Source organism: Eptatretus burgeri, chromosome 9 (assembly GCF_056783735.1).
Source record: "Eptatretus burgeri isolate ZD-2024b chromosome 9, Ebu_testis_v1, whole genome shotgun sequence".
Lineage (NCBI taxonomy): Eukaryota > Metazoa > Chordata > Myxini > Myxiniformes > Myxinidae > Eptatretus > Eptatretus burgeri.
This window is the reverse complement of record NC_140969.1, coordinates 24454452-24474451: the sequence shown is the minus strand read 5'-3', so window position 1 is coordinate 24474451 and position 20000 is coordinate 24454452. Positions and strand designations below refer to the sequence as shown.

General features: G+C 33.1%; 1 protein-coding gene and 1 pseudogene across 1 annotated transcript in view; both read right to left on the bottom strand.

The window, feature by feature from the left end:
- LOC147019729 (uncharacterized) overlaps nt 1–3017 on the bottom strand; it is an 11295-nt gene extending 8278 nt beyond the window's left edge. Inside the window, exons 1-3 of the mRNA XM_085893763.1 lie at nt 2905–3017; nt 2309–2398; nt 1922–2038 (exon numbers count right to left, since the gene is read on the bottom strand). Of these exons, the coding sequence (XP_085749889.1) occupies nt 1922–2038; nt 2309–2398; nt 2905–3005 (308 nt within the window). The 5' untranslated portion in view covers nt 3006–3017. The remainder of the gene's footprint in view (nt 1–1921; nt 2039–2308; nt 2399–2904) is intronic.
- LOC147019730 (uncharacterized) lies at nt 101–985 on the bottom strand (annotated as a pseudogene).
- Nucleotides 3018–20000: the final 16983 nt, after the last annotated feature.

Here is a 20000-nt window from a genome sequence, read left to right as displayed (position 1 = left end):
GACAGACAGACAGAGACATACATAGACATACAGACATATAGACATAGCCAGACATACATAGACATACAGACGGAGATAGCCAAAGACAGACAGAGACACAGACATAGGCACAGACATAGACAGACATAGACAGACAGACAGAGACACAGACATACATAGACAGAGACATACAGACATAGACATGGACATAGACATACAGGCAGACATAGACAGACATAGACATATATAGACATAGACATAAACATCACCATAGACATATAGACATACTTACATAGACATACAGACACAGACATACAGACATAGACATACAGACAGACATGGACATAGACATAAACATTCAGACATTGAAATAAACATTGACATGCAGACCTAGACATACAGACAGACAGAGACACAGACAGACATAGACAGACATGGATAGGCATACACAGACATAGACAGACATAGACATACAGACAGACATAGACAGACAGATATAGCCATAGACATACAGGCATAGACATAGACAGACATAGCCATAGACATAGACAGACATAGACATAGACAGACATAGGCATAGACATCCAGACATGGACACAGACATAGGCAGAGACAGACATAGACAGACATAGACACAGACATACAGATAGACATATAGACAGACAGACATATACATAGACAGACATAGAGATAGACATACAGACAGACACACAGACATACATATAGACACAGACAGTCACAGACATAGACAGGCAGACATAGACATACAGACAGACATAGACAAAGACAGGCATAGACATAGACAGACACAGTCATACAGACATAGACAGACAGACATACACATAGACACAGATATACAGAGACAGACATAGACCTAGACATACAGACATAAACATGGACAGACATAGACAGACATAGATAGGCATAGACAGACATACAGACATAGACATACAGGCTGACATAGACATAAACATCACCATAGACATAAAGACATGGAGATGGACATAGACAGACAGACATAGACACAGACAAACATTCAGACATTGTCATAGACATACAGACAAACATTCAGACATTGACATAGACATTGACATACAGACCGAGACATACAGAGACACAGACAGAGACATACAGACAGACAGAGACAGACATGGACAGACATAGACATAGACAGGCAGACATAGACATACAGACAAACATACAGGCAGACATGGACAGGCATAGACATACAGACACAGTCATACAGACATAGACAGACATAGACATTCGGACATAGACATACAGACATAGACACATAGACAGACATCGACGGATGTAGACATAGACAGACATAGACGTAGACATACAGACATAGACATACAGACAGACGTAGACATACAGACATAGCCATAGACAGACAGCCACAGATACATACAGAGACACAGACATACAGACAGACACAGACATAGGCATACTGACATAGAGACAGACAGACATATAGACATAAACAGATAGACATAGACAGAGACATACATAGACATACAGACATAGACAGACAGACATATACATAGACACAGACATAGTCACAGACGTAGAGATAGACATACATATAGACACAGACATAGTCACAGGCAGACATAGACATACATATAGACATAGACATAAACATGGACATAGACATACAGACAGACATAGACAAAGACAGGCATAGATATAGACAGATATAGACAGACATACAGAGACAGACACAGACACAGACACACATACAGATAGACATACAGACATAAACATAGACATACAGGCTGACATAGACATATATAGACATAGAAATAAACGTCACCATAGACATACAGACATAGACATGGAGACGGATACAGACAGACAGACATAGACATAGACACAGACATAAACATTCAGACATTGACATAGACATAAACATTCAGACATTGACATAGACACATAGACATACAGACAGACATAGACATACAGACAGACAGACATACAGGCATAGACATAGACAGAGACATACAGATAGACACAGACATAGACAGACAGACATAGACAAAGACAGGCAGACACAGTCATACAGACATAGATATTGACATAGACAGACACGGTCATACAGACATATACATTCGGACATAGACATACAGACAGACATCAACGGATGTAGACAGACAGACAGACGTAGACATAGACATAGACAGCCACAGATACATACATAGACATAGACAGATAGACAGAGACATACATAGACAGACATACACATAGACATACAGACATAGACGTAGACATAGCCAGACATATAGACATACAGACAGAGATAGCCAAAGACAGACATAGACACAGACATAGACATACAGACATTGACAGACAGACATACAGACATAGACACACAGACAGACACAGACATACATAGACAGAGACACAGATAGACATACTGACAGACATAGACACATGGACATAGACATACAGGCAGACATGGACAGACAGAGACAGACCTAGAGAGACAGAGACAGACCTAGAGAGACAGAGACAGACCTAGAGAGACAGAGACATACAGACAGACATGGACATACAGGCAGACATAGACATATATAGACATAAACATCGCCATAGACATACAGACATAGACAGACAGACATACAGACATAGACATAAACAGACAGACATAGACATACATAGACACAGACATTGACATAGACAGACAGACATAGGCATATACAGACAGACACAGGCATAGACAGACAGACATAGACATAAACATAGACAGATGTACACATAGACATAGAGAGTCACAGACAGACAGACATGGACATAGACATACAGGCAGACATAGACATACAGACACAGACATATGCAGACAGACAGACATTGACAGAGACATACAGTTGGACATAGACATACAGCTAGACATTCAGACATGGACATAGACATAAACATCGCCATAGACAGAGACAGACATAGACACACATAGACAGAGATATAGACATGCAGATAGACATACAGACAGAGATGGACAGACATACACATAGACAGGCAGACATAGACAGACAGACATACACATAGACATAGACATACAGACAGACATAGACATGGACAGATATAGACAGACAGTCATACAGACATAAGCATAGTCATACAGACAGACATAGACACAGAGGCATAGACAGAGACATACAGACAGACACAGGCAGACATACAGATAGACATAGCCATACAGATACAGACATAGGCAGACAGACAGAGACATACACAGACATACATAGACAGATAGACATAGACAGACATGGACATAGACATACATAGATAGACAGAGACATACAGAACGACATAGACAGACATACATATCGACACACAGACATAGACATACAGACATACACATAGAAAGACATAGACATACAGACATAGACATACAGACAGATATACACAGAAGTAGGGTGAATATACTGATTCTGGCTCACTTTTCCCTATGTAAATGAATGGGGGATTTTCAGCGATTCCTATTTTTTTTCCCAAAAAATAAACCCCCTTTTTATCCCAAGGTATATTTATTTGTCTCCCCTTTTAACCTGGAGGTTGAACCTCATTGAATTGAAAACCTGGGGGTTGAACAGCTCACTCATTGAACCTATAAAGATTTGTTCATTCTCAAATTCCTTCAATAGTTTAATTTTCTTTGCACAATAATCCCCATCTAAAATATTGAAAAACAAAACATTTGAATCTTTATATTTTTTAAGATACCCCTTTTGTGCTATTACGAAATGATAAACTTCTCTTAATGCTCTTGTTTGACCACCTCCTGAGCCACATATCATTTTGAGATTATAGTAAATTGTTTTTTCATTGTTCAATTGATAACCATCAAAGTTTTCAGTCCATTCAAGGATATTCATTTTTTTCTTTACATCCTCTAACTTACTAGTTTTTAAATTGATTCGCTTATTTGTTTTATTTACCTTTGTTTTAGTTATTTTTTCAATAAGACTTATTTGATATTTTTCACATTCATTATGTTTTCCATTTATATACCAAGACTGAGATTTTCTCCACTCTTTAGTTTGATTAATACTTGGTTTAACCATTTATATATTGCGAAAAAACGCGGCGGTAGCCCTTAAAAAACCCTAACCCATCTTCCCATCGTTAAAACACAATCTATTCTATTCACTCTATCATACAATATCCATATGGAACACAATCTATTCCATTATCTAAAATAAATCTCTTATCATCAAAGGCTCCTAATGCCTTTTTATTTACTTCTTCACTATATATGTTATGTTTATAACTTCTTATTGTATTCATTTTCCTATATTCTTCTTTCTTATTCATCAAACAATTATAATAATTTCTAAAAGTTATTGATTTCTTTATTACATATTTCTTTATTCCCTTTAACCTCTTATCAATCTGATCACCATACTTATAAGCATATGCCTTTGCTCTCAATCCAATAAACTCACTCATTACTTTTCCACCCAACTCATCCTTAAACTTACCAATAACCTTTTCATTCTTTTTGGAAAATAACTCACTCTTCTTGCTGAAATTACTTGTATCATATACTCCAATATTTTTCTTCATATCTTCATAAACATCATCAGTTTTTATATCGAGGATAAAACTATCAGTGTCCATATACAACAATGAAACATTTTCACCATACTCTTTCTTTAAGTCATTATATAAATAATCATACATCAATATCTTTGATAAATCAAGAACTGCTGTTCCAATATAAATTGGTTTATCCATTACAATACTTTCCTTTTTCATATGAATTGCAGAAAAGTTCTCTGAAAAAACCTCTTCTCTCTCTCAAAACTTGGTTTATTTATCAATCTCGAAGCTTCTTTCCAAGATGTTGCGAATCTAATGTTTTGCCTGTTTCTAACATTTTCCATAGTCTTTCCAAATACAGCATTATTCATTAATTTATAAAAGTCCCCTTCAAATTTTACTTTTGTATTTGCTCTCATATCTGTATTGAATTGAATATACTTTTTCACCCAAGGACTTTGTTTAAATTTTAAAACTCTATGAATTTTAGCTACTCTCAATCCTTCTCTCAAAAACTGTTTTAAGCTTCTCTGATGCAAAACATATCCCTCTTTATCATAGAATGTTGTTAATAACTTTTCTGTTGATTTACCTTTAATATTAAAACTTTTATGATAATCACTTAACCATTCTTTCTTTGGGGTTTCTTTCTCACATGCAAAAGGAAGATCTTTATGCTTATTATGAAGATCACTCAGGTACCTCAAATCAACTTCAAAATAATAACCTTCTTCTTCGTCATTCAATTCCTCTTGAGAAGAAATAACAATATTCATCAAAGCCTTTTCATAATCCTTTTCTTCCACCCACTCTAATTTACCATAAGGCAGAGATTGAGACATTGCCCATCCATACAAATTATTAGCATCAAAATACATCAAATAATTACTATCTTTTTCACTATCATAATTTGGAAGATATTTATTATTTGCTTTAGCATATCTTTTTGAACATACTTGTGATATTCCACCTCTCTTGGACTTCTCAATCATCAAAAGCATATCAACATCACTGATTAAATCTATATCTTGTTTTGTCATTTTCAACATTGCACTCCAAGCTAAACCAGGAGCTGTGAAATAGTGGGCAGGATCTAATCCATAACAATTTTTATTATGACAGAGTGATCTAAAAGCTTCAAACACATCAGCCAACAATAAAACATCTGTTTTTAGATATAAATCATGATATTCTCCAAGGTTCTTTATCTTAAATATTTTCCATATTTCTTATGCGTGTTTATATTCCTTATCACTTATCTCTTCTTCATAAAGGTTATTATAGAAACTTTCTTTTGATGGAAGTTGTGTTTCTTCAAATCTCATAAATGAATCCATATAATCATAAGGATAAATTCCCTTACTTGTAAGAATTTTCTCTTTACTTTGAATTTCATTCCTTGTTTGAATTTCCTCTCTCCAAAGAATTCCTTCTTTAATCAGAATTTCATCTTTAATCAGAATTTCCTCTTTAGTTAGAATTTCATTCATTGTTCGAATTTTCTTTATAATTAGAATTTCATCTTCAGTTAGAATTTCTTCATTAATTTCCTCATTAATTAGAATTTCCTCTTTACTTTGAATTCTCTCTTTAATCTGAATTTCCTCTTTAGTGAGAATTTCCTCTTTTGGAAAGAATGAATTAAGATTTGGAAAAGAGTCCGTGGAGCTTAGATTTGATGCGAGGTAGGCTAATGGTGTTCCCATAAACTTGTAAGAATCTAGAAACCTAATACGAGTTAAAGGTTTTGTGAATATCATTTTTGTAAATGAAATATACTTTTGACTTGTGTTTGTTATGGCAGAAATATTCCCTGGTGTTTTTGAAAGTTCATTTATAAATAGATGTGTATCATAGTTGGCGCTGTTGTGAAGAAAGACTGGAATAAAAGAAGGTAATTTATAATTAAGATTACAACAGGAATGAGCGGGACCTCTATATTTACCAGTAAGATGACAATGATCCCAAACTTTAGACTCCTTAATTTCCCCCTCACAAATATGACAGATATTGTTCTTTCTAAATTCTAATTTTTCTTCTTTGGTTAATTTCATCGGTTCATTTGTTTCTTTCATTAATTTAGTTAGTCTTATACAATCCTTTTCTAATAGTTTTACAAACTCTTGTGAAGCATTTTTTCCACTATAATGTTCAAGTTTATTATACTTTTCTCCAACAGATGATTTGATATAATAACAGAAACCACAAGGAATATGTTTTTGATATTTATTTGTATATGATTCTTTTGGATTAGGAGAAGCAGTATTTATCTTTTTAAGGATACATTCAAAATCAGCGTATATCACAAATGGGTGCATGATAGATTTATTATAATCTTCAAAAGAAATCTTTTCACCAGGTTTAGGCATTGTAATTACAGCTGATTTATGATTACTACAATATTTTGAATGTTGTTCTAATCGTTCTTTTGTATGAAATGAATTAAGACATCGCTTACAAGGATATATTTTGTTTGCTGTTCTGAATACCTGAGAAGAGATTAATCTTGATAAATTATTGATGTATGTGTAATGTGAATTCTTTCCAACACTAAAATATAAAAGATCAATGTGTGTTTCTTCATTTTTATAGTTGTTTGAAATTTTTAATATTTGAACTTTGTTTGTATCCGTTAATCCATATACATTAATAGAAAGATTATTCTTTTTCTCAAATTTAGGCATATCTGTTAGTGGCATTGGGAATTTAAAATCTTTAGTGTCCAAGGTATTCTCATATTTCATATATTGTTTTACTCTTTCTGAATTACATTTTGGTGGATGAAAGTGAGCAAGAACAGACCAGAGAAAACATTTATTATCATTGTTCTTAATATTAACAACTGCCTTCTTTAGTTTTATTTCTTTTGGTAATTCAATACAAGAAGAAGCTTTAAGAGGGTTTGATTTTAGAATGTGTATATCTAAAAAGATGATTTTTTTAATATTGAATCCACTTCCTACCACTGTATTATCAACATCCTCCTCTTGTCTTGATAGTTCTTCATAAACCCCACTATTCAAAAAATCTTGAAATGATGTTATAAAATGAAGATCTGTTCTCATATAAGGAGTATGTTCTTCATCTTGTCTTTTCATATTCATTTTCACTCCCATATAAAACTTGAAAGTTTTCATTTCTTTTAATATCTTTTTAATAAATTTTTCAACATCGGGTTTCACTATTTCAATTGATTCAGCTATTGATGATGGACCGGGTTCTCCAAATTGAAAAATCCTTATTTTTATATGTCCTTTAAATGCCCCATCAGTGTTTTCAATATAATAGTCTCCCTTTACTTTAAACTCATTTTTCTTGTGTTTTTGTGATTGAAGATGTCTATTATAACTACTCTTCAAAACATCCTTTGAACAGATATCACAATGTTTTCTTTCCAACTCAAGAGGAGATATTTGATGAAACAGATTAAATGTGTGTTTGTTGGTTCGGAGGTGTTTTCTATAATGTTTATATTTGTGATTACAAACATCGCAGTATGTTGTATTCACCATATTTATATAATAAATCTTTGCTTAAACTAAAATTTTCTTGATGAAAATTTTGTTTATTTTACAGGTGAATGTGCTTAAAACCATTTTATCCTCCAACTTTTTCACTTAATAAATACAATGTTTCAAGACACAAAAGACAAGTTTCAATCAATCTCTTCATTTGTTAAAGATACTGAGAAATATGTCAAGGATGTAAAATTGAACAAAGATAAATATAACAACTATTGGATAAAAACAATTATGGTAAATAACATGAGTTCTTCAATTTCCTTCAGTGGAAGGGCTTTTAGTATACCTGGTAGAACATCAATTAAAGTATCTCTAACAAAAGTTTCTCCTCTCCTTCTAGTAATATATTCAAAACTAGAAAAAGCAATGAAACAAGAAAAAGTATCAAAAAACAAAAACCTTATGGATGAAGCTTTAGAAAGAAAAGATAAGACCATCTGTAATATGCAAGGAGAAATTTGTATTTTTTTCAACAACCCTAAAGATGTAAATCCTGATGAAATAAAGGATGTTAATATATCAGGTGAAATGACATTTCGTTCAATAGTAATTAACGATCATTTTAAAATTACCTTTAATATAAAAAATGTTGTCGTTGAATCTGATAATGAAAAAGTATATCGATATCGATGGTAATATACAACTGAAAGTATAGATGAATTTCAGTTTAAGTAAAGTTTTACTTTATAAATATGCTAGACTTTCCTGATTCTCCATATGACAAATTTGAGAATTGTCCTGCGTGTGAAAGACGGGGATTAAACACAGAGTCAAAAGCCTATAAACAATGTATATTCTGTGATTATCTTCTAATTAATGATAATAAAAAATATAAAAAGGAAAAGAATTCTTTTAGATTTACACCAAAAATGAATTACTTTACAAGATTGATTAGAGAAATGAATGTAAAGTATGAGGGTGATAACACACCTTTCCTTACAAGGGAAGAAACTGAACGTATAAGAGAAATGTTCAAAGGATTGTTGTTGTATATTATTCATGGATGTAATTTTCAGGGAAATATCAACACAAGATATTGTATAAATAAAATAATGGATTATCTTGAAATTAAACCTGAACTTAGGATAAAATATAGAGTTTCTAAAAAAGCCAATAATAAATTAAATAACCTGTTTTTCAAATATATAAATGAATGATTTTTTACCTATTTGGGAAAATAAGATAAAATTTAACAACCATAAAAATCTCCCAAATTCATTAAGATGTCTCATAGTTGGTTCAAGTGGATGTGGAAAAACCTGCTTACTTTTAAAAATGCTCCTCACTCCCAACTTTTTAGATTATGATAATTTAATAATTTTCACAAAGTCGAGTTTTCAACCAGAGTATCAACTACTCTCACAAGGTTTTAATGCTGGTCTTCAAAAGAAGATATAATCGGTTTATTTAAACGTCAAAAAACCTAAATGATTATAACATTGAAGATATAATTCAACTATTTTGTGATACACAGAGATGTAAAAAGAAATCAAATCCTATAACTTGTATTCTTAGTGATAATACGGATGATATACCGTCTCCCCAAGATTTGGATAAATCAAAAAAGAACCTCGTTATCTTTGATGATTGTGTTAATAAGAGAAACCAAACGGTAATGGACAGCTACTACACAAGAGGGAGACATTCTTCTTGTAATTGTATTTATCTTAGTCAATCGTACTTTCAACTTCCTCGTCGTTCCATCAGAAACAATGCTAATACTTTTATTTTATTCAAGTTAAATTCAATAGATATCAATAATTTTTGGAGAGATAATTGTTCTACATTATGCAGTAAAAAGAAATTTGAGGATTACATGAAGCACACGACTGAAAAATATAAATATATTGTTGTGAAACAAGATGAGATATTAAGGGATATATTTTTTGTTTTATAAACAATTACATATATAAATGACAACTATTATTATAAATCTTGTGGGTAAATCTGCTTCTGGAAAAAACTTTCATAAATCAAGGTTCTTGTGTCGTACAAATGAGAATATTGTAAATTTACTTAAAAAACACCCCGTGATACGCATTGTATCAACAACAACTAGAGCAATAAGACCTGGAGAAGTAAAAGGTGAAGATTATCACTATATTTCAGTGGAGGAACATATGCGATTGAGGAATGAAGGTCAAATATTTGAGGAGGTTTCTCTTGGTACAACAAAATATTCACATTGCAAGAGTGAGTTAAGGAAACTAAAATCTGGTGGTCTTGGGATATTAGAAACTAATCCAGAAGGAACGAGACAAATTATTAAACATCTGAGCGGAGTGAAGATTTTATCATTCGGTTTTGATGTTGATGAAGAAACTCAACGCAAACGTATGAAAAGCAGAGATGCAAGTATTAGTGAAGAAGAAATTACAACTCGCATTAATGTTAATAAAGAATTTGATGAAATATTTAAAGAAAAGGATTTATTTGAACACATCTACTTGAATGATGAAGAAAAGGAAAATTTCCCTGTTGATCTTTACAATTCATTAAATTATATTTTACAATAAATAAATGGATGCAAAAGAAAGAGCAAGAAGATTTAAGGAACATCAAGAGTTGGTTTCAAAAGTTGTAAAACAGCAGGAAGACATAAAGAAGAAACGCAGACAGAAACTAACGGGCGAAGAAGCATTTGAAAGAAAACAAGAGAAATTTTTTAAACCACTTTTAAAAACTTCCCAAGAAAAAATGAAAGATGTTTCCACAGTTCCCACAGTAGAATATACTCCTAAAAAACTTCAAATGTTAAAAGATTTCAGTTAAATGACGGAGGAAGAATTAGAGCATTGAGGAGAATTAGAATATGATGATGAAGGTTTATTTCAACAACTGGAAGAGATTAATCAACCCCCTGATTATATTGTGAATGCTGTTCAAAACAATGAATATTCAGCGGATTCAAAAACCAAAGCAGGACTCATTCCAACAGAACAACCAGCAATATTTCATCTTGTTCAAGAAAAGGTATTGATATTTAATGATGAATTAAGGTTCTTAGGTTCTGCTCAACCGCCTGTTAAACTAACTCCGAGATTAATGTTTCTTCTCACAAAAGATGGAAGACAAGGTTCAACTGTGAGGGATGAATCAAAGTATATTGATAAACCATTGAATATGGAAAATAATGATGATAGAGTATATATTGATCTGATGAACACTCTAAATTATAAGGTTATTCTTTCTGGTAAAAGTAGGAAGAATGAGAAGGAGAAACACATTATTCAGGCTTTAAGTATCCTTGGTTCAGGTGTTAGTTTTCTTCCAAATGACCCATCGCAATTAGTTAATAGACTGTTATTGTTGTTAGGCAGTAAGAAGGCTGGAAATAACAATTGTTTTAATGAAGCATCAGCCATTTTAGACCAGTTGATGAACATGAAAATAATTAATAAATATCAATATAAAGACATTTTATCTCATATTAAATAAGATGAGAAGCACAATCCTTAGTTTCAATTTCACAACAAGCGACCCCACATCTTCATTCCCATACCCACTACAACTTGACACAACAAAAGAATATGAGGCATCTTTATTGTCCATGGAAACTTATAATACCTTATTTAATATAACCGAGAAAAATGACAAGTTTAGTTATAATCCGGGAAGTGGATACAAAACGATAACAGTCTCACCCGGAGCATATGAGATTTCTCAAATATCTTCCGAAATTGCTCGTCTTATGAAAGAACAGGGTGATGAACCAAAAAATATTGTTATAAACATTCAAAAACATACTTCAAAATCAACGATTAAAGTTAAAAATAACTACAAGATTGATTTCACAATTGATAATTCATTTCGAGAGTTATTGGGTTTTAATTCAAAAAAGATTGAAACTAATGGGACGTTTTACAGTGATAATGTCATTCAAATATCCTCAGGAATAAATTCGGTGTTAATTCACTGTGATTTGATTGATGGTGCTTATAATGATGGAAAAAAAACAAATACAATATTTTCATTCAGCGCATACTCAACCCCAATTGGTTATAAATTCAATATGGAACCCAAAAATTTGGTTTATCTACCTGTGTCAGGAAAAACCATACACAGAGTAAATTTTAGGATAACCGACCAAGATAATCGTGTGATTTCTTTTAATGGAGAAGTTATTTCCATCAGAATTCACCTACGTGAAGTTTTCCAATAAATAAATACGATGGTTATTGTGAGGAAACACGAGTTGGGAAAAGATAAAATAATTACAGGGGATGGGATGTTCCTTTCTCCATACTACAAGGGTGAAGGTATGTATCTTGGTAGAGGATACTATAAACCTAAGAGACAAAGGGGTGTTGGACATCAATTTAGAGGAGATGGGATAATTGATACTCTAATGGGTATTGGTTCAACTATTCTTAAACATAAAGATCTAATTGGTTCAACTGCTTCTGCTGTGGGAAATGTAGCAGGTGCTGTAAAGAGTATAAAAGATGCTCAGAAGGAATCTCATAAATTACAAGCAATAAAAGAAATTAAGAAAGGCAAAACTCAGTTGTCCCCCCAAGAACGACAGAAAATAATTCAAATACTTGGATCAGGGTTTCAAAAGTTTTAACATCTTTTTCCTAAATAAATACAAGTATGGAAGCAATTGATAGTATCTATGATTTGGATGATACTATTATTATCTCAAACTCCACTAAAAAAGAAGATTACTTCAAGGTAAATGCAATAACTGGAACAGACTGGAATACGAATGGTACAAAAAGTTTTGAAATAAATAATCAACAAACCTATTTGAATCTCTCCGAAAGTTTCTTGTTGTGTAAATTTAAATTCACTAAAGCTGGGAATAACACAAACGCTACACTTGTAAATGATTTCTTCTGGAAAATGTTTGATATTGTGCGTTTGTATATTGGAACACAAGAAGTTGAAGCGGTTGATTATGTCTCTGCTGTATCTGAAATGATGAAATTTACACTCTATACATTCAGTGATAGAATGGGAAAGGGGTCTGTCGAAGGTTTTATTCCTGATATGTCAACGGGAACAAACACAGACCCTGGATATATTCAAAGGAAAGGAGCGTATAATGATGATACAAAAGCAGAAAATAGTTTTACTGTGGCAGTTCCTCTTAAAGGTATATTTGGATTTTGTGATCATGATAAAGTTCTGTATGGTCTTAAAATTAGATTTCAACTACAAAGGAATGATAATGAAAATCGATTGCTTTTTGGTGTTGCTAGTGCTTTTGGTGATCAGAATAAATTTGTAATTGAGGAGATGAGTTGGTATATCAGTGAATATACTCCTAATCTTAAAACAGAAGAGATGTTGAATCGAAGACTTAACTCAAAGAAACCACTCAGTGTATCATACCTCAAAAGAAGATGTCAACACGTTAAACTGAACCAAACTACTTACACGTGGAATTTGGGTGTTCTGGAAGGAAAGCCACGATATCTGTGGATCATTTTTAAAAAGCCAGATGGTGATACTGCGACTGATAAGAATAATGCATTGAGTGATAATGCTAAGGTGAAACAACTTCGCGTTTCTCTAGATGGAACATTTTATCCACGAGATAGATTGGAAATTAATTGGGAAAAAAATGATTTTGCTGAAGCATACAAGTCTTACCAAAAGGTGTGTGAAAGTAATGGAAATAAAGAACCTATTTTGGATATGACAGCATTTAAAAGTTTGTATACAATCTATGCGTTTGACCTGAGCGCGCAAAAGGAAACTATAAAGTCTAATCGAGTGGATACTTCCCTATACATTGAAAGAGGAGAGAGTGAAGAAGTTGATACATATTGTTTGCTTTTGGAAGAAACAGAATTGCAGATTAATACAGATAATGGTGTGATGATTAGTCTCACCTAATTTTTTGTTAAATAAATGAGTGGCAAAGTACCAACTGGGGTATATGTTAATCAAATCAATCTTCATAAACTATCATCTTGTGTTCAAAATCAAAAGCCTTGTACGATTAACGTTAATACAATTCAGAGAAAAGGAGCAGTAAGAATTGATGTTTTGCTCACAAGAGAACAGGTTAAAATCTTGAATGACACTGGCTCACTTAAAATTAAAATGACAAAACCAATGTTGAAAAAATATTCAATAAGAGAGACGAGTGGAGGATTTCTCCCATTTCTAATTCCTTTATTTGCTGGTTTAAGTGCGGTTGGAGCATTGACGGGTGGTATTTCAACAGCGGTGAAAACTGCCAACGAAAGGAAGGCTCAACTCCAGGCTCAAAAAGAATTGGAAAGACATAACAAAGAGTTGGAGAAACAAATTAGTGGAAGTGGTGTAATTGTAGATTTTGCTGAAAAACTTGAAGGTCTGCCTGATAAAGCGAGATTGTTAGTTGGAGATATGCTTTCTTCTATTGCACAAGCAGGTGTAAAATTAACGAAAAGAGGTAATGGATTATATCTTTCTAATAAATAAATGAGCATTGATGAGTGGTTGGAAAAATTTGGAAAGAATACAACATCAAATTTACAACTTGTTAAATATTGTAAGAAATTAAAAATTCATAATGTGGTTATTTGTATGAGAGATGAATTAACAAATGTGCCAAAACATACAAAGAATATTATTATGAACTTAGAAGATAATAATGGGAACGGTTCTCATTGGGTTTGTATTTTTAATAGTCAAGACAAATATTATTTTGATAGTTTTGGTCTTCCACCACCTGTTGAAGTCATAAAATTCTTACAGAATGGTGTTTATCAAACATTTCAAGTCCAAGAATTAAATTCCAAGTGTTGTGGTCAATTATGTCCATATGTGTTATTTCAACTGAACAAAAATAAAAAATTTTATGATATTATTTTGAATCTAATATAAATGACTTATGTTGGTAAAGATGGTTCTATCTTTGGTGTATCTCAAGAACTGGATATTGATTTATCAAATTATTACACAAAGGCACAGGCTGAACGACATAAATATAATATAACCAAAAATATTAACATGAAAAATGCTTATAAATTAAAAAATTATCCAAGCCCGACTGACGCGAATGACTTGGTGAGATTAAGCGATTTATCACAATATATATCCTTAAATAAAACGGCTGTGTATTCCAAAGATACAGAAGTGTTGATATTATCTCCAGGTCATACAGAATTCACAGTTCGAATTAAAATAAATTTTTATAAAGAAGGGCATATCATTTGTATGAGAATAGAACAATGGGGGTATGATATGAATGATTTAGGGTATAATTGGTCATTTAAAATTAACCTCGAAGACCTGGAACAATTAAATCAGTCTCGTAAGGAAGAATATTATCCACTTGGTATCGAGAATGAGTTTTGTGGGTCCACGATTAGTAAACAACAAATAAAAGAATTTAATAAGGGTAAATATAATAATGGTTTTGCCCTTGTTTATCTCATGAAAACAGAAAAAACAGGATTATATATAATAAGTAAGGAAATACAAAATGATTTAACTATGGGAAGATGGGGAGGTGTTTCGTGCCATAATATTATTCTAACATATATTTCTAATACATAAATGACAGCAAGAAGGCTTCAAGAAAATTATCATTTCTGTGTCCAAGCATACCTTCAAGAAAAGGGTATTCGGTATTTTAATAAATATGTTCTACAACATAAGAATGAGGTATTTTCAATAAAAGATTGGTATTATGCTGATGTTGATAAACCGACAACTTTAGATTTAATGAAAATGTTAAATAATGAAAAAATTATAAAGTTAAGAAAAGGTGAGGCTCTTTTAGAAATCCAAAAGAAATTTTATTGGTTTCCTGTTGTAAAAAATATTATTTTGGATGCAGGAATAACAAGAAATCCTGATGACTATATGTATAATATTCTATGGGGTGTAAGCGATTCAAGGATAGTAAGGGATGAGGAAGGAGTTGAAGAAGAGAGGGAAGAGGAGGAAAAGGAGAAGGAGGAGAGGGAGAAGAAAGAGAAGGAGGAAAAGGAAAAGAGAGAGAAGGAGGAAAAGGAGAAGAGAGAGAAGGAGGAGAGGGAAGAAAGAGAGAAGAGAGAGAGGGAGGAAAGAGCGAGACAAAATAAATATCAAAATATGGAAACCAGTGAGATTCAAAAAAGATTGGTGGTATTACAGAAAATAACTCAACCCACCGAGGAGGAAAACAAAGAATTGACAAGTCTATTTGCAATATTTTCTTCAAGACTATTGACATCGTCAAGCTATTCATTTTGATTCAAGTTTTTTCTTAAATAAATGGAGGAGAGAGTGAAGGCATTTCTTAGGATTCTTTATGTTTTAAAAATTAAGATTCAAATGTGCATGTTGGAAACTAAAAAGGTTTTTGCACTCTGCAGGAATTTTTCACATAAATAAATGAGTTATTGTCTCAAATGTAAAAAGAAAACTAATACAAAAAATATTTCATATATTAAAAGTAAAAATAACAGGGTTATCCAAAAAGGTATATGTTCGGTGTGTGGTTCAAAAAAAAATCAATTTATCTCCAAACACAAACGAGGAGGAGATATACAAAAGTTTTTATCAGGAAGTAAATTTACAACTACTGGAATACCAGGGGAATTACATCTTCCAGGGTATTCTTTCTGTGGTCCAGGCACAAACTTGGATAAAAGATTAGATGAGGCAGACAATCCTAAATCCTGGAGTCAGCCTATCAATAGAGTTGATGAAGTGTGCATGAGACACGATATTGATTATGGGAATACCACAACGTTGGAAGAAAAGCATGAAGCCGATAGAGAAATGTTGTATAATTTGTCTCTGATACAAAATCCAACCTTGAGAGAAAAGTTGATCGGTTCATTGTGAAGAAGATGATCAGTGCTAAATTGAAACTTGGACTTGGAAATTCAAAAAACTTATAGGCTCTAATGATGTCATTAAGATTGAAGAGCAATTAGCTGATGAATTACATAAACCAATATTCACAAAGTTTCAGAGAAGGAAAGTTTATTCCAAGGAAGTTGATTATATCTGGTCTGCTGATTTGATTGAACTCAATAATGATAAGGGGTACAAGTATGCTTTAACCGTTATTGATTTGAGGAGTAGATATGCGTGGGTTGTCCCTTTAAAAAACAAAACAGGTAATACTCTTATGTTAGCTTTTCAACAGATATTTAATAAAAGTAAGAGAAAACCTAAAATATTGTGGACTGATGAGGGTAGAGAGTTTTATGACAAGACATTTATGAATTTTCTAAAAAATAACAGTATTACATTATACAGTACCTTTAATGAAGGGAAGGCAGTTGTTGTTGAACGTTTTAATCGTACCTTAAAAGAGACTATATAAAAAATTCACACAACTCGGTTCACAACAATGGTCATCTTTTATTCAGGATATTGTGGATAAGTATAATGACACGATTCACACGGCAACAAATATGAAACCATCAGAAACATTTACAAAATTAAAATATGAAAAAGAGATTAATGTCAGAAAACCTAAGTTCAAAGTTGGTGATATCGTAAGAATATATAGGTGGAAATCTCATTTTGAAAAAGGTTTTACTGAACGATGGACGAAAGAACTTTTTTAAATTGTTGATGTAATAGATACGGTTCCTTGGACTTATAAAATATATGATTTGGAAGGGGAAGAGATTTTAGGTTCATTTTATTCACAGGAATTACAAAAGACAAAACTAAGCAGATAATATCCATGGGAGCAATGGGTTGTCCCTTCACTCCCTCCGACTATACACCTTTGTGGACACTAGAGGGACAAGTCCGAGGTGTATTACAGTATATAATGTGTGTCAAGGGGGACGTTCTTAGATCTGTGAACCCCAAACACAGAATCCTCAACTGAATAGTCAAGGCTTAACTTTTGTGTGTGTGTGTGTGTGTGTGTGTGTGTGTGTGTGTGTGTGTGTGTGTGTGTGTGTGTGTGTGTGTGTGTGTGTGTGTGTGTGTGTGTGTGTGTGTGTGTGTGTGTGTGTGTGTGTGTGTGTGTGTGTGTGTGTGTGTGTGTCAAGGGGGACGTTCTTAGATCTGTGAACCCCAAACACAGAATAGTCAAGGCTTAACTTTTGTTTGTTGATGTGTGTGTGCGTGTGTGTATGTGTGTGTGTGTCAAGGGGGACGTTCTTAGATCTGTGAACCCCAAACACAGAATCCTCAACTGAATAGTCAAGGCTTAACTTTTGTTTGTTGGTGTGTGTGTGTGTGTGTGTGTGTGTGTGTGTGTGTGTGTGTGTGTGTGTGTGTGTGTGTCCCAACCCTCACATTCAAAATCTCAACCCCAACCTTTTTTTTTTCAAAATGAGATTTCCACCTATATATATATATTTTTTACGTTTTTTTTTTCTCTTCTTCCAATTCTGTCTTTTAAGGCTTTCAGGTTTGATGACGTAGAAAGGGGGAGTAAGCCTGCACTTTCTTCCCAGAACGAACAATGTATATTTTTTATGTTTTTTTCTCTTCTTCCAATTCTGTCTTTTAAGGCTTTCATGTTTGATGACGTAGAAAGGGGGAGTAAGCCTGCACTTTCTTTCCAGAACGAACAATGTATATTTTTTATGTTTTTTTCTCTTCTTCCAATTCTGTCTTTTAAGGCTTTCAGGTTTGATGACGTAGAAAGAGGGAGTAAGAATTTTCTTGATAGGTTTAGATCCCAAAGAGTGGTAGCATTTCAAGTCTTCAAAATAAACCCAACTTTCCAAGTCTCCAAGGTATAACCACATTCCTGTTGAGTTTCCAAGATATGTATCACATTGTGAGTTATCAAGCCAGAACCCACATTTCAAGTCTCCAAAAATATAACCATCTATCCAAGACTCCAAGGTAGAATCACAATTTCCAGAAATATAGTGGGTTTCAGTGATAGATCTCACATAGTATAACTGTGGATCATCAAGGAAATCTCCATTTTTCCAATTTTTATGGGTTTCAGTGATAGATCTCACATAGTATAACTGTGGATCATCAAGGAAAACTCCATTTTTCAAAATGTCTGAAAATTGTGAGTCTCCAAGGTAAAACTTGTATTCTGGCTCATCAAGGTATAACTTGTTCAGGGGGTATTGTCTTGATAACTCACAATGAGTACTATTGTTGCAAAACTCTTTTTCAGGACTTTGCTGGTCTCCAAGGTATAACTCTTTGGTTGGATCATCAAGGACGAACTTTTTCTGTGGGTCTTGGTCGCTCATAAGGTCTTCAACCAAGTCAACAATTTCGCTCCAAGTTGTAGCAAAAGCAGTATTTTCATTTCGTATTTCAGATACAATTTCCTGTGAGAGAAAATAATAATGTATTAATTAAGTTATTTAATTATTAAACGAGTCGATGTTTAAAAGGAACTAAAAATAGGAAAATAAAAATCTTACCTCAACAGATAAGAGGTTTGAATCCAGTTCATCAACTTGAAGGTTTAGTTCCATACAAGTCTGAGAGTTCCAAGGAACCCCAAAGTCATCCCACTCAAGGTCTTGGTCGCTCATAAGGTCTTCAACCAAGCCAACAATTTCCCCCAAGTTGTAGCAAAAGCAGTATTTTCATTTTGTATTTCAGATACAATTTCCTGTGAGAGAAAATAATAATGTATTAATTAAGTTATTTAATTATTAAACGAGTCGATGTTTAAAAGGAACTAAAAATAGGAAAATAAAAATCTTACCTCAACAGATAAGAGGTTTGAATCCAGTTTATCAACTTGAAGGTTTAGTTCCATACAAGTCTGAGAGTTCCAGGCAAGCACACAGCACACCATTGCCAGCAAAAAAATGTTTAAAATGGAGCCTGGGCATGAGGCTTTTATAGGGAAAGACTGTTGGGTGTGGTTTCCTGTGGAAATTCCCTGGTGGAATTTCATAACATGCTGGAAACCATTTCATAACATGGAAACCATAGAAACTGAAACATGCTGGAATTTTCTAGTGATTTCTTTGTGAGTCAGAGATGAACTGGAAATGATGTAAGAGTAGGTGGGCGGGGCTTAGAAAAAGTGGGCGTGGCTTAGAAAAAATACCTCATGAAAAG